Genomic DNA, 14914 nt, shown 5'->3' on the forward strand with positions numbered 1-14914 from the left:
GGTTAGGAAGCCTCATTCATTATCCTTTTGGGATCCAAGGTATCTAAGATTGCGAAGCAATTGGATGGATAGATGGAAATGAGCTTTCTTTTCTTTAGGTGGTTGAAATACTCTTATTCGAGTACCCTTTTAACCATTCCATTGCTGAGTATTTTCTTTTTCAGATTTTGTTTGGGGCGGGGGTTGCAAACACAATAGATAGATAGAATTATGAGGAATTTTCTTTAGTCAAGAACAGAGGTGGGAGAGATTATTCCGTTAGGTGGGAGGGGGTGTGTTGGTCTAACAAAGAAGGTGGGTTAGGTCTGAATAATTCAGTGTTTAAAAACACATGTCTGCCAACTAAAAAATTGTGGAGGTTTTCCTTGGAGGTCAGTTATGTTTGGCATTTGGTGATAAACATAAATTTGGCCTGCAAAATGATTGTTTCAAAAGAGGGGGGCAAGCTAATTCTGATATTGGAAGCTATTTTGGAAGTCCATAGAGGTGTGTTTCTCGAGTTTATCCTCTTTTTCATCCATTGACAAGATTCAATTTGGGGAAACATAAGTGTGTTAGGTTTTCGGAAGATGTTCGGGTGGCGTGCGGACTAGGGCAGCATAATCCTCTTCTTTGGTCAGTTTTGTCGCCCTTCTTCCCATCATAATGATGTGATTTCCTCTTTTACTACTATTGAGAGCGATGCTTTTTCTTGATACTTCCATTTTAGAAGGTGTTTTGAGTGATAGAGAGGTGGAGGAGCTATCTGCTTTATTCATTTCAGTAGAGGGTTGTTAGTTCTCTAGCAGCAATGAAGGTAGAGTTTGGTGACTTTGGTCTTTGGAGGCTTCAAAAAGTATTCTTGTAAATCACTTTTTGCTCATCTTACAAAGATTGATGTGATATTTTCCCTCTATCAAAGTGTCACTCTTTGCTCATCTTACTAGCATCGATCTGATATTTTCCCTCTATCAAAGTGTCTAGGAGCCCAAAGTTCACCCTAAAATAAAGGCCTTTGTTTGTTTGGTGGCCCATATTAGAGTTAACACCAACAATCTGCAGCAGGATAGGAGGCTATCTAAAGCTGTGTTGCTGGATACATGTTTTATGTATCAAAATGGTTTGGAGAATGTATCTCACTTGCTTAGAATTTGAGGAAATGGATCCTTTTCTAGGTGCTTGATGAAATATGGTTTGCCCAAAATCAGTGGAAATGGTTTGAAGGATGTACTTAACTTTGGCACTAACTTTTTCTCTCTCATCTTAAATACCTTCCTCATCTCAGCACTTGTACAAGCCACCTTCCGAGGAGCATAAACATTATTACCCTTAAATTTATCAGAATTGAAACACCATATCTCCCCCTCAGGACCAGCTTCTTCTCTCTCTCTCTTTTCCAAACCTTCTAGTCCCTCTCAGAAACTAGGAACATTTTTAACACCACGATCTTGTTTAGAAAATAGGCTGTTAGCATTCTGAACTTGCTCCAAGGCTCAGTCAATTCGACTCACATCTTCAAGAACTGGAGAATAGGGTTGGAGTCCATTAACAGAGGGTTGAAAGTCCACCTTCCCTATAATCTTTGGAGATCTAGGAGCAGAAATTTGGGCTCCTTTATTAGAATCCAGCAGGGAAGGGCTCAAGTCAACATTTCCCAAAGGATGTCCCTGATTACAACCATGAACCTTCTGTGAAAAGCCCAATGAGGAGAATCACCCTTTGTATCCCAAGAAAAGCCCAAAACATTCTTCCCAAAGCAGAGGGCCCATTCAAATAAGAGGCCAACTTAGACAAAATGGGAATTTCTCCTTTTTCAATAACTTGGCCCAAATCTAACAAGGATCAAACATCCCAGCACAATTCACTTCACAACCTCCTCCCTGAAGCAAGCTTAGATGCCTCTGTGAGAATGCAACTCCATCTAGAACCCTAGTTACCTCCACACCGACAAAATAGCTCCTCTCTCCCATCCATCACACACTGATTTGCGGATTGAACTTCGCTACCACATCCTTCATCTTCACCTTTCTTGCCTTCCAACACTGTCTCCATGATCTGTGACCTGAAGAGCTATCTATACCTACACCTCCAAAATCCTTTCAAAATTCCTTAGCTAACTCGCAGAAATCATTCGTGAAGCTTTGCCACCCATCATCTTTTGTGCAACCAAGGATAAACACTGAAATTGTCTTGCCTTTCCACCCTAGCCTAACTCCAAGTACTTTCCCACCTCCATCCACTGAATCAACATCCAATACTGCATAATACCTGTTAGAATACTTCTTCACCTAAAAGGTTAAGCTGTTAGTTGCAGGCCAACAATGTATACCAGGCCTTAACATTCCCCCACACGTGCAGCCTGACAGCATGTGGAGATATAAACAAATGATACGCAACACCCAATGTAGGGAATAAGATAATTATTAACAAATAAACAATAAATGCAGGCAACAAGACTAGAACGCAAGACCTCCTTGCAACCAACTTTGATACCATGTTAGAATACTACTATAGCTAAAAGCTTAAGTCGTTAAATTGCGGGCCAACAATGTATATCATGCATTAACAATACCCATTCGAACACTTTGATATCCCCTTTCCACCTGACTGAACAGAGACAATGCATCTGCAAACCAGATTACAGCCTCTTTGTAAAACCTAACACACCTGTTACGAGACATTATTCTCGACCACAAACAAAAAAGAGATCTCAAAATAAATAAAAAAAAAAGAAGCAGGTACAGGCATTATGGCAGACAGAAACAAGAAGTGAGTGCAGGCAAGAACAGGAAATAGAGTGACGAACAACAATCGAAGCATCTCAGCAACTGACACAAGATTGCAAGAAATCATTCATGAAAATATGCAGCATTGAAAAGTGAAAGTTGCTGAAATGTGAAAGCTAAGGTGGTTTATCAGTGTAACATTAAATGATAAATTAAGGAATGATCATAATCGCAATAAATTAGGCATAGCACCAATAGAAGATAAGAAAAGGGAGGGGCGCCTTAGATGGTTTGGGAATATTTGTAACGCAGGTCAAGTAGTGCAGCAGTGGGGAAGAGTGAACTAGTTATCGTTAATGGTCCTAAAAGAAGTAGGGATAGACGTAAAACAACTTAGATTAACGTAGTGAGTAGTGCACAAGTGAGGAGGAGCAAACTAGTAAGTGTTAATGGTACTAGATGAGGTTGGGGTAGAAGTAAAATAACTTGGATTAAGGCAGTGAACAGGCAACCAGCCAGTTGAAACAGCAGAAAGCAACAACAGTACACCAGTACAGAGTATTATCTGACTTCACATCAGCAAACCACCATGAGCACACACACACACACACACAGCATCCTACGAAGGATGCTGCACAGCCTAAATGAGAGGAAGAGTGACCCTAAATGACAAACTAAACAAAAAATAAGGTTTGAGAACTGACAAGGGAAAGATAAGAAAGAAAACAAAAAAAAAAAGTGCCCAAAATCAACTCAGTTAAATCAGATTTAGAGAAGTTCAATTCTCTAATACCACGTTGTAGTAAAAAGTCAGGCAGCAGTTTCCTGGAGCATATGTATAGCTCCAGGTCAGCCATCTCACATATTATTAATAACAATAACATGAAAGACAAAAATCAAATCAAAAAATGACAAAAATAGAATATTTTCTTCTAACAAAAAGCATATATAACCACTCCCTTAATAACTGTTTTCCTGATTTATTCACCGTCTTACAATTTTTATTTACAAAAAAATTACATATTTTACACGAAGGTGTCCTAGACGGTTGCAACAATGGCAACTGCCATTTTCTTCACTCCTGTATTTTGTCTCCACGCCAGATTCGATCATATTGTTGCCTTCTCTTCCTGGCTAAAACACTAGTTCACTCTATTCAAGTTTCTTATAATAATACTCTAATTGTACTCCAAAGTGGCAACAACAAATAGAACAAATGTGCAAGAAAGAGCTCAATTAACCAACAATACATCATCGCGTGCACATGAAAAGCAGCAAGAGAGAACAAGATTTCCACTGAGATGCCATGTTGGTTGTTAGCTTGCCCAGTACTTCAACAAAGAGAGATAAGTGAACCAGAAGAAAACAGAAAAGATATATTAGATGGACCCTTTTTTTCCTTTTCTTCTCAGAAATATGTAAGCCAATGAATTGCAAAGCATACTTGATTCATTGCTTTGCAAAAACTCCAATTTTGGTCCACACTTCCAGCGAACAAAAGAAAATGCTATATTGAAATGCAGTAATAAAGCCAAAATTATTTCCCACGAGCATTAGTGCCCTAGCACAAAATCATGGATGCATAGTGATCCAGCACACCTCAGAAAATAAATATAACATACCTCAGTGAGTTCACTTCTAAAATCACATTATCTTCCATTACATTTTCGTGAACAGCCCTCAGGAAAGTTGCTTCAACCTGAATATGATAGAGGTACCAGTTCAAAGTTCACCGCATAAGTGTGCATATTCATAATTAGCATTTCAAGGGACATGTTAATCACCTCTTTCTCAAAGTAGACAGAATCATCATTATCATCATCTTCAGAATAATGTTCTTCTGAAGGCAGGAGAACGTTGCCATCTTGAGTGAATGTCTCCTGGTCATCCCCGGTAGCTTCAATAACTTCAGCAATTTTATCTGCAGGAATGGGCGCAACTGAATGCCTCCATTCCTCATCATTCCCTCCTTCACAAAATGACCAAATGAAACCAGTTCCCCCAGCACCAACCTGAGAAATTATAACCAGCTAAAAGATTCAGAAATGTATGGTATACAATCAATAAAACATTGGATGAGAAATTATAATAAATAATGTTTTAAAAGGATACAGAATGTATCAAGCTGCACCACGAATGGCACATTAGCTCAGAACTAGGAAAGTCCAGTTATTTCACATATTGCAATAACTAATTTCCCTCATTAAAGCAGGGACCCCTATAACCTACATGTTCTTAGCATTATCTCTCTACTTACACATAAATGTTCCAGTTTTTCTCCACTACATGCTACTCTCTGAATATTCAAGGGCATAGGGAATCCTCTTCCCATGAAGATTCTGTCAGTCCTTCATAGCACAAGCTGATCTCTTATAGAAAAAAATAAATAAATAAATAATAACAAAACAAAAATCTCACAAGTAAATGATAAATTTATAGATTGCAACATATTTAAAGGTAATGCTACAACTTCTCAAACACATACTTAGGCAAGAATATGGGATTATCATCTGGCCATCCCCCTCAAACTTTGTCCTTGTATCAATTTGGCCCATACTCCCGTGGGTTTTAAAATCAACCAAAATGGCCCTGAACTCTTGCCACATATCAAATAGAACCTCTCATCCAACAACACAGTTAAATTCTAAGAATGCACACATGCAAGTATAGATCCACAAATCACAGTCATCTAATTGTGAAAAGACATTTGACCACATTTTATATGCCATAACCCATTGTGCTCCTTTCAACTTCTTTGACCGGTTCAATAAGTAGATAAAATAAAGAATACAGGAGATTATAAGAGAAAGCAAGAGAGTAAATCTGTCTTTTTATAGTCAATCAAGTTATATGTTATTCATCAGTGTTTTAAAAGGCATTCTCAATGCATGCATTAAGGTGTGCCTGAAGGTGTTTTCAGGCCAAAACAATAACAAGGCACTTTTTAAAAGGCGCAAATACTACAAGCCTGCCTTTAAGTCTTTAACGCATTGCAAAAAAATGTGTATGCAGACTAAGACCATATTTTCTCAACAGAAACACAAGACCCAAAAAAAAAAAAAAAAAAAAAACGGCTAGGGCTTGAAGCCCCTCTGCCCACAAAATCCACACCAGAAAGGGAAGAGACAAACTGCCCTCGCCAACCATTTCCCTTTCAGATGATGGTCATGTTAACGTTTTTTTGACCATTTAGCATTATTAGCATGTGCTAGTGATATGTTGGTAAGTGCGAGTTAGTAAGGGCATTATGCTCCTCGGTATGTACTTCATATACTATAAATAGATGGAGAAACCTATCATTGTGATTAGGTCTTCCATTTTACCCAATTGTTCAACATGGCATCAGAGCATGATTCTGAGAACTAAACCGAATTGTCAAAGCCCCATCAAAACTGAAGCCTAAAACCCTAAATACACTGCATGTCTACGATTGCAGGAGAATAGCCAACACCATCATATGCCTGGAAAGCCAGCAGCTGTTGGAACACACCAGTCACTGAAAATTTCCTGGACTATACTACCAGTTCACGAACACAAAAAGCTCTTCAGATTTTGCAAAATCAACATCACAGCCACCTGCAGACATTGCCAATCTGCCTTCCACTGAAATCCCATCACCAGAGATCCTCCCACATGCCGGTCAAAGACAGGCAGGGCCAACACCACATGCCAGCAAGTGAAAGTTATTCCAGGCATGCTTCTGTCCCAAATTCCTCCTACAGAATTCAAATCCCTCTATAAACATATTATTGAACTTTCTGGTGATGTGTTTTTTGCCCAATTATCTCACCTTTTTTAGTTGCTAATGTGCAACACCAGGGGAATGATTGTTTGGTACTACCTGAAGCTGTTGTCAGTGTTTATTTCCATTGAGCCCTTAAACAGCAATCTTTGCCTGTATTTGTGATTTTCTTTTGTCTTGTTCATAGTGTGCTTGTGGTTTGCTCTGGTTGTGAAGGTACGTTGGCATGGAGTCCAAGAATTCCATCAGCATGTTGTTTGCAGTGTATTTCTCACTTGCTGCTGTATCGAGGTTGTGTACGTGTGTTGGAATGGAGTCCCCAAATCCCAAATATATGTTTCCTTCATCAGTCACTTGTTGGGCCGGACAACATAGTATAATTGTCTTAAAGGAGGAGTATTCACAACTGTGGTAGTATCAAGCATCCAACAAGAAGCATCTCATCACATTGAATCTTTTGCTCAAAGAGGTAATCACATATGTCGTATCTCTCCGTAGTCCCTCGGTTATCAACTTTGCCCCTTATGACAAGTGTAACTAACTTCTTTTCTATCCTCCAGTATTCTAAAAATCTACTTTACTCTTGACGATGGGTCACAACTGCAGTTAAGGAGATAGGAACAGTATCCTAATCCCTCCAACCCTCTTTCTTTTGTTTTGTACATTGCTGAATCTCCCCTCAATCTCATATCTGTTAGTAAGATACAAAGTCACTGAATTGTTATGTATCCGTCTTTCATGATTCTGCTGTTATTTGGGGTATCAAGACAAGGAATACAATTGACATAGGACATAAGTCTGCTGGACTTTACTACTTTGAGTCTCTCTCACTCCTCCTATTGCTAGTGGTGCCGCAGCAAAAAACATCAAATTCAATGTCGCCTTGGTCATCGGTCATCAACAAGTTAAAACAGCTAGTTCCCACTTTGAACTCTAGTCTAATCTTGATAGTGAATCTTTTCAATTGGGTCAACAACATCGTGTTCCCTTCGTTTCCCAAGTCAATAAATAGGAAGTTAGTCATTTCATGTCAGTCCACTCCATGTTTGGGGCCCAAGTGGGGTCACATCAAACTTGAAGTTTAGATACTTTGTTACATTTGTTGATGACTACTCTAGGATGACTTGGTTGTATATAATCAAAGATTGTTCAGCGTTTTTTAATATCTTTTGTGCCTTCCATTTCAAATAAGGACTCAATTTGATATGCTAGTCAAGATACTACGTAGTGATACTGCTAAGGAGTACTTCAGTACCCAATTCACAGCCAATATGATTAACTTTTGTATGATCCATTAGTCAACTAGTGCCCACTATGCACAAAGAAATGGCGTGGCAGAATGTATTCTTAAAGTCACATCTATGCACAAAGAAATGGAGTGGCAGAATGTATTCTTAAAGTCACGTCTGCCCTAGTGTGTCAAATGAACATCCTCAAAAAAATTTACAATGACGTGGCGTTGGTTGCCTGCTCTTTCATCAATAAAATGCAATTCTATTTTCCCCCAAAGCCCCTCTGTTGTCACTTCCTACTAATATATTCATTTGTGTGTCCTTTGTCCATCAATAAAGTCCAAGATAGGATAAGTAGGATCATCATGCTATCATATGTGTTTTTCTGAGCTATTCCTATACTCAAATGGGATGTTGATGTTACAGTCATACTTTACATCAACTCTTTCTATGCACATATCACCTTTGTTGAGTCTACACCTTCCTTTGCCTAGTTGTCCAAGTCCCAACTTACTATCTCCACTCAGTCCACCAACATCTTCATCCAATATGAGTCTCGTTGCCGCTTGTATCAACCCAAATTGCATGTGTACATGGTGACTCAAGGGAGGAGCCTCCTCTAACTTCTACTTCTACAACTCTAATTCCCTCATCAAATAATCATATTTCCCAAGACGTTGATTCTCCTATTGTTGTTAAGGAAGCTAAACGCACTTATACCCAACATGCAATCCCTAATTTTGTTTCTTGTCACCCTCATATTATTGTTTTGGTAGTACTCTATCTTTTCCTGCTCTTCTTAAATCTATTTTTGAAGCCCTACCCAATTCTAGATGGATTGCTACAATTGACAAGATGTGTGCACTACATATTAATGATATTTGGAACCATAAGTTAGTGGTTGATTGTCACTAGGGGTGTATCGTAAAAATGTCAATCTAGATGGTTCCATGGCTCATTTGAAGGCCCAACTTGTTGCTAAGGGATATACACAGGTGTATGGTTTGGATTTTTCAAACACATTCTCTCCACTCGCCAAACTTTCCCCAGTACATTTGTTCATCTCCTTGGCCACCACATGATGTCTCCACATCAGTTAGATGTGAAGAATGCTTTCCTACAATGTGATCTTCAAGAGGACTATATGAAGCGACTACCTCTTGTTGTTGCTAAGGGACAGCTAGGCTTAGTGTATCGGCTCAAGAAAATCATCATAGTATTTAATACAATCTCCCAGAGCATGGTTTCATCAATTTAGTGTTTTAGTACTTGAGTTTGGCCTCGAGTGGTGCGTAGTAGATCACTTTGTATTGTATCATCATACTTCATCCTGCAAGATTTTGCTTATTCTGTTTGTGTCTGATATTGTGACTACAAGTGATGATAATCAAGGAATTCAAAGCCTAAAGTTTCTTACAAACTAGTTTCATACCTAGGATTTGGGACCATTGAAGTACTACTTGGGTGTAGCAGTGTCCAAATCTCATATGGGAACCATCTTATCACAAATTAAGTGTGTTCTTAATATTAACATGAGATTGGGCTCACCCATGGATACTAACAGGTGGTTAGTGCTAGATATGGGTGATTTGTTGCTTGACCCAAGACGATGTCAAGGACTTGTTGGAAACGTGAATTATCTCACAGTTACCTGACTAGATATATCATTCGCAGCAAGTGTGGTGAGTTAGTTTCTTGGTTCTTCGAGAACAAGTCACTAGGATTGCATTTTGAGATATCTCAAAGGTGCACCCAGGAAAAGTCTATTATATCAAGATTAGGGTCATACTTATATTCAGGATATACAGATGGGGAATGAACCAAGTCACCTTCCGACAGAAGATCCACAACCAGTTACTGTATCATTGTTGGTGGTAATCTAGTTTCTTGGAAGAGTAAGAAACAAAACTATGGTGGCAAGATCAAGTACAGAGTTGGACTATAGAATCATAGCTTATACTACATGTGAACTTTTTTGGCTGTAGAACATGTTGGAAGAACTAGGTTTTCCACATTCTTGATCTACGGAGTTGATGTGTGACAACCAAGCTGCTATTCATATTGCCTCCAATCCAATCTTCCATGAGTAGACAAAACAAATTAAAGTTAATTGAAACTCTAATCGGAGAAATTCGTGCAAAAGATCATTAAAGCCACTCATGTGAAGTATGATTTGTAGCTTGTTGAACTATTCACTAAAGCTTTAGGCACAAGCTCACTCTTGGGGGGTGGGGGGAGGGGCTAGGTGGTGTTTGTGCTCATGTTAAATTCATTTATAACAAGCTCAAACCATATGATATCTATGCTCCATCTTGAGGGGAAGTGTAAATGATTATTTTGGTACTTTAGCATTATTAATGTGCCCTAGTATTATGTTGGTAAACATGAGTTAGTAAGGGCACTAGTGGTCATCAGCATGTACTTCACATATACTATAAATAGTGGGAGAGACTTATCATGGTCATCAGGTCTTCCATTTTATCCAATTTTTCAACAAGCCACATGCCAACAGCTTTGCCAATGACCTCTCTTGGCCTTCCTCCTTTGGCTAGCTTCTTAAATCCCCTACCCGTCAATTGTCTTTGGTTTTGAAAAGCACTTGGTGCATGAACTGAAGCGTCAAAAACTAGTCCGAATGAGTCTTTTTGCACATTACTTTGAACAACCGTTGAAAAAGTGTCTCAAACAATCAACTACTCTCAACTGAGGTGTGAGCTTAGAGTTGGCTGGGCCAGGGATTATACATATTTCATTGAACTTGGGTCATCTGTTGGGTGCTATTTATTGGGTTTGACCCAAATCAATGTAAAGGACAGCATGCACCAACTAACTTGTTTTCTCCAGAGTAGGCTCAAGACAAATCTCTAGCTCTGCAAAGCACTTCTATTAGATATCACGCCCAAAGTCCATTGGAGAACTCCAATGAAACATCTTGCGTTTCGAGTAAATCACCTAATCCAAAGTTTGCAATAGGTGGCTCCAAAGATGGGTGACGATGCAAATCGGCACCGCAAAATTGTTTTTAGACTGTAAGAAAATGGAGGAGAAACATCATCAAGGTAGTTATGCTATGATGGAGGGAGATTGTGTGGATGAGCAACACGAAAATTTAAGCGATGGGAAAATTGATTGGAGGGAGGATATATTGAAGATAGATGAGATTGCCAATGGTGTTGGCTATGGAGGATGGGGGTAAGGAGGCAATTAAGGAGGATTATGGTTTGACCATTCGAAACAGGAATCAAGAGGATGCCAGACTTAGTAACAACAAGGCAAGAATGGGCAAAAGGAGTCTCAGGTTGCTAATAAGGAAGCAACATTACGGGTTTATACCCGTGGACGGAACAAGTACAAGGATGTTAGGGATGGCTCAATTGGGAAGAATCTCAGGGCAAATGTGCGAGCCAATTATGATCTTCAAAAACCATACTGATGGTAATTTTTACCTTGAAGACTCAAATGGAATGAAAACAAACTTAAACATAAAAGCTATTAGGGAAAATTAATTGGAGAAGATATAGGCAAACATATTAGATGAGGTGGGTAATATGGATAGTGATTTAGATTATGATTTGGCTTACATAAGGTTCGTGAACAAATCGGTTATGGTTCAAATGATTGATTTTATGAGGGCTAATTCCTCATATCCAATGGATGATCTAGAGGGAGCTCTTGGACCATGGAATGATGAATTAGAAGAGGTAGAAGATAATATTGAGAAGAATGATATGAATGCTGATTTTGTTTATCGTATTCAACATATGCTAGATAAGAAAGGTATGCAGCTAGCAGGTTCAAAAGCAAAGAAATTTCACTTGGATAAAGGCATAATCAAGATTAAGAAGGGGCAACAAGAATTGGCTAATTTGCAATATTCCATCAATTATGATGGGAAAAGTCTAAAAAGAAGTTTTCTTAGGTAGTGTTTTGCTTAAGCTTAGGTGGGGTCTTGGGTGGAGGGTAATAGTGATTTGGATGGTGGGCACTTTTGGTTTGGTTAGGTCTTAAATTTTGTTTTTATTTCTCTAAGCTGATGTTTGTCAGAAGCACGCGAGAGAGAGAGAGAGAGAGAGAGAGAGAGAGAGCTGAAGTTACAATCCATTGCTAACGTTGTTTTTCCTTGGATCAGCAAGTAGCTATCACTTTACAATTCATGGGTAAAGAAAGCTGGAGTTATGTGAATTTGAAGCGTTGGAATATGTTGGTAATTACACAATTATTAAATAAAACCTACATTATTTATACAACATATACTTTATTTGTATATATATTTTCAATTCTCAACAGGCTAATGCCTCAACACCTTGAGGCTTATAGCTCGTCTCAACTGGAGACACATAACTTCAAGCCTTTGCTTTTTAAAACAACGTTTCTCATAGGTTGGGACATGCACACTTACACGATAATAATTTAACAGTCGGATGGAGGGTCTTATTTGATGTGCAACTATTATTGGTTATTTTAGTCTTTAAGTATTACCATTGTGTTAGTGTGATGTTAATTAGTGAGAGTTAATAAGAGCATTACGGTCATTAGAATGTAATTGATTTGTACTATAAATAAAAGGATACACCAATCTCTAAGTTAGGTCATTCATTTAATCAAAATCTCAACATAGTATCAAAGCGTGATCCAACCTAAACCCTATTACACTCAATCGCCGCCAAAATACACCCACTTGTCGCTAACCTTCTCAAAACCACCACAACCCATCATTATTTTCACGAAACAAAATATACAACCAAAACTAGAACCCTCTAAACCATAACCCTAAAAAATCCCGTCACCTGAAAACTACCTATGCACTAACCCACTACTAGTAGTACCAGCCCTACATGCCAACGCATGAGAGTGATTCTGGCCACCTTTTATCATATTTTTTCCTCTACCATGTTCTGATTCCTTCCCAACACCATATTATCAAGCAACAAGGCATGTTTTCTGCTCAAGGATCCAACTTCCTTCAACCATGCACACATGGTAATCTATTAGTTGTTGTTCGGTGCTCACAAATGCCTTTAGTGAGTTTCTTGGAGTAAAAGCAATGTTCATAATTTGATATGTGAGGTTGTGGCAATTTTAAATCAATTTGTAGGTGGTTCACCTTGTTCGTACTTGTTTCAGGGGTTCACCTAGTTTATGGTTGTCCCAATTAGTTTTGAACGTTCTTCTCGTTCGACAATGGTGTGGCTGCTAGTTTGTGAGTGTTGGTATGGAGTCTATGAATCCCAAAAACATGTTTCCCTCATTACTGCCACATATACAACTGAAAAGTTGGAGGGAAGAATTATGTTCAGTGCTCCAAGGTTGTTCAGGTTTGTTTAGCAGGATTAGGAAAACCTGACCACTTGCTCCAATCTAGTCATTTTGATGATAAGAGATAAAAAGTGTGGATTCAGGAAAATGCCTTCATTGTTTCCCTCTTGTAGCATTCAATGCAGCCCCAGATTGCACAGATGCGTAAGCATCTAAATACATGCAAGGAGATTTGTGATTATGCCAAGCTTTTGTACTCTAGTAACAATACATGTATGTTTTATTGTAGCAGTACTTTCAGTTACAACAAGGAGATAAGAGTGTTGAGTATTTTGGAGAAACATATTCATAAGGAGCTTAACATTGTGCAACCTATAATCAACAATGTAGAGATGCAGAAATCGAGGGAGCAAATGACAGTTCTTTGGGTTCTAGTGGGTTTGAAACCGAGTTAGAGGCAGTCCAATACCAAGTGCAGAGCTGCCATCATTAGTCGATGTTTATTTTCATGTCCTTTGTGCCTCCATTAGCACACATTTTCTTGCTGTTGCATTTCTCTTTGAGAGAACAGTCTCTGCTGGCTGGTGATTCTAGTTTTCTACCAAACAATTGCAGAAGTTATCAAGGTGGTTCGAACAGTCGTGGTGGTAAAGATGGACAAGGTAATCATACTATTGAGCAGTGTGGGGATCTCCATGGTAGACCTTCACATACTGCAAATGCAGCCACCACCGATTCACACCTTTGGGGGCAGCCAATGCAGCCACCACTAACTCCACACCTTTGGGGCCAAGTGGAAGGCAACATACTGTATCTATGTCAAAAAAGAGTATTCCAACTTCAAGCAATATCAAATGTCACAACAATCTTCTTTTCCCAATGCATTTCTTGGCCAAGTAGGTAATCTGGCAGCATGTCCGTCATCCAGTACATCTCACCCTAGTCCTTGGGTTGTAGACTCTGCAACCACTAATCATGTCACAGGTATATCTAATTTCTTCTCTAATCTTCACTATCCAAAAAACTTACCTTGTGTTACTCTTGCTAATGGAATCCCCACTGCCACTAAGGGGATTGGTATTGTAAATACCACTTCTTCTATTTCTCTTCCTCCGATTTTGTATATTCCCAAGTTTCCTATCAATCTTATGTCCGTTGGCAAGATTACCAAATCCATGAATTGTTCAGTAATTCTTCCCTGAATTTGTGGTTATTCACAATTTGAAGACGAGGAAGATGATTAGAGGACGGCTTGAAGCTGGTAGGCTTTATAACTTTGAGCCACTATCTCCTTCTACCACCCGCACTACTGCTCCCACACCTCTCCAAATTCAATGTCCCCCTAGTCATCCTTCACAGGAAAAGTTGAAATGTCTAATTCCTAATTTGAGTTCTTTATCTAGTATTGATTGTGAATCTTGTCAGTTTGAAAAGCATCATTGTGTCCCTTTTGCTTTCTAAGTCAATAAACAAGCTGCAAGCCCTTTCATGTTAGTCTGTTATGATGTTTGGGGTCCTTGTACAGCTATGTCCAAGTTAGGTTTCTGGTAATTTGGAACCTTTCTAGATGATTATTCTAGGATGACTTGGCTATATTTAATAAAAGATCATTTTGAGTTATTTCATATATTTTGTGCCTTTTTCTTTGAAATAAAGACTCAATTTGGTTTGCCAATTCGAATACTTCAGTGCGATAAGGCAAAAGAGTATTTCAGTACTGAATTCACTACTTATATGACTAAGTTTAGTATTATTCATCAATCATCCCGTGCCCACACTCCTCAATAAAATGGGAATGCAGAGAGGAAAAATAGGCATATCCTTGAAATCACTATTCATTTATCAAATCCATGTACCTAAAGTGTCTCGATGTGATGCAGTACTTACTTTGTGCTATCTTATCAACAGGACGTCATCCTCCGTTCTATGAGGCAAAATTCCCTACTCCATTCTCTTTCCTAATTTACCTCTATTCTCTC

At 38.7% G+C, this 14914-nt stretch overlaps 1 protein-coding gene across 1 annotated transcript in view; it reads right to left on the reverse strand.

Moving 5' to 3' along the window:
- LOC131153477 (uncharacterized) overlaps nucleotides 1-14914 on the reverse strand; it is a 154538-nt gene that overhangs the window by 63609 nt on the left and 76015 nt on the right. Inside the window, exons 9-10 of the mRNA XM_058105817.1 lie at nucleotides 4490-4717; nucleotides 4328-4404 (exon numbers count right to left, since the gene is read on the reverse strand). Coding sequence (XP_057961800.1) covers nucleotides 4328-4404; nucleotides 4490-4717 — 305 coding nt within the window. The remainder of the gene's footprint in view (nucleotides 1-4327; nucleotides 4405-4489; nucleotides 4718-14914) is intronic.

This window comes from Malania oleifera, chromosome 4, assembly GCF_029873635.1.
Source record: "Malania oleifera isolate guangnan ecotype guangnan chromosome 4, ASM2987363v1, whole genome shotgun sequence".
In the NCBI taxonomy this organism is placed as follows: domain Eukaryota; kingdom Viridiplantae; phylum Streptophyta; class Magnoliopsida; order Santalales; family Ximeniaceae; genus Malania; species Malania oleifera.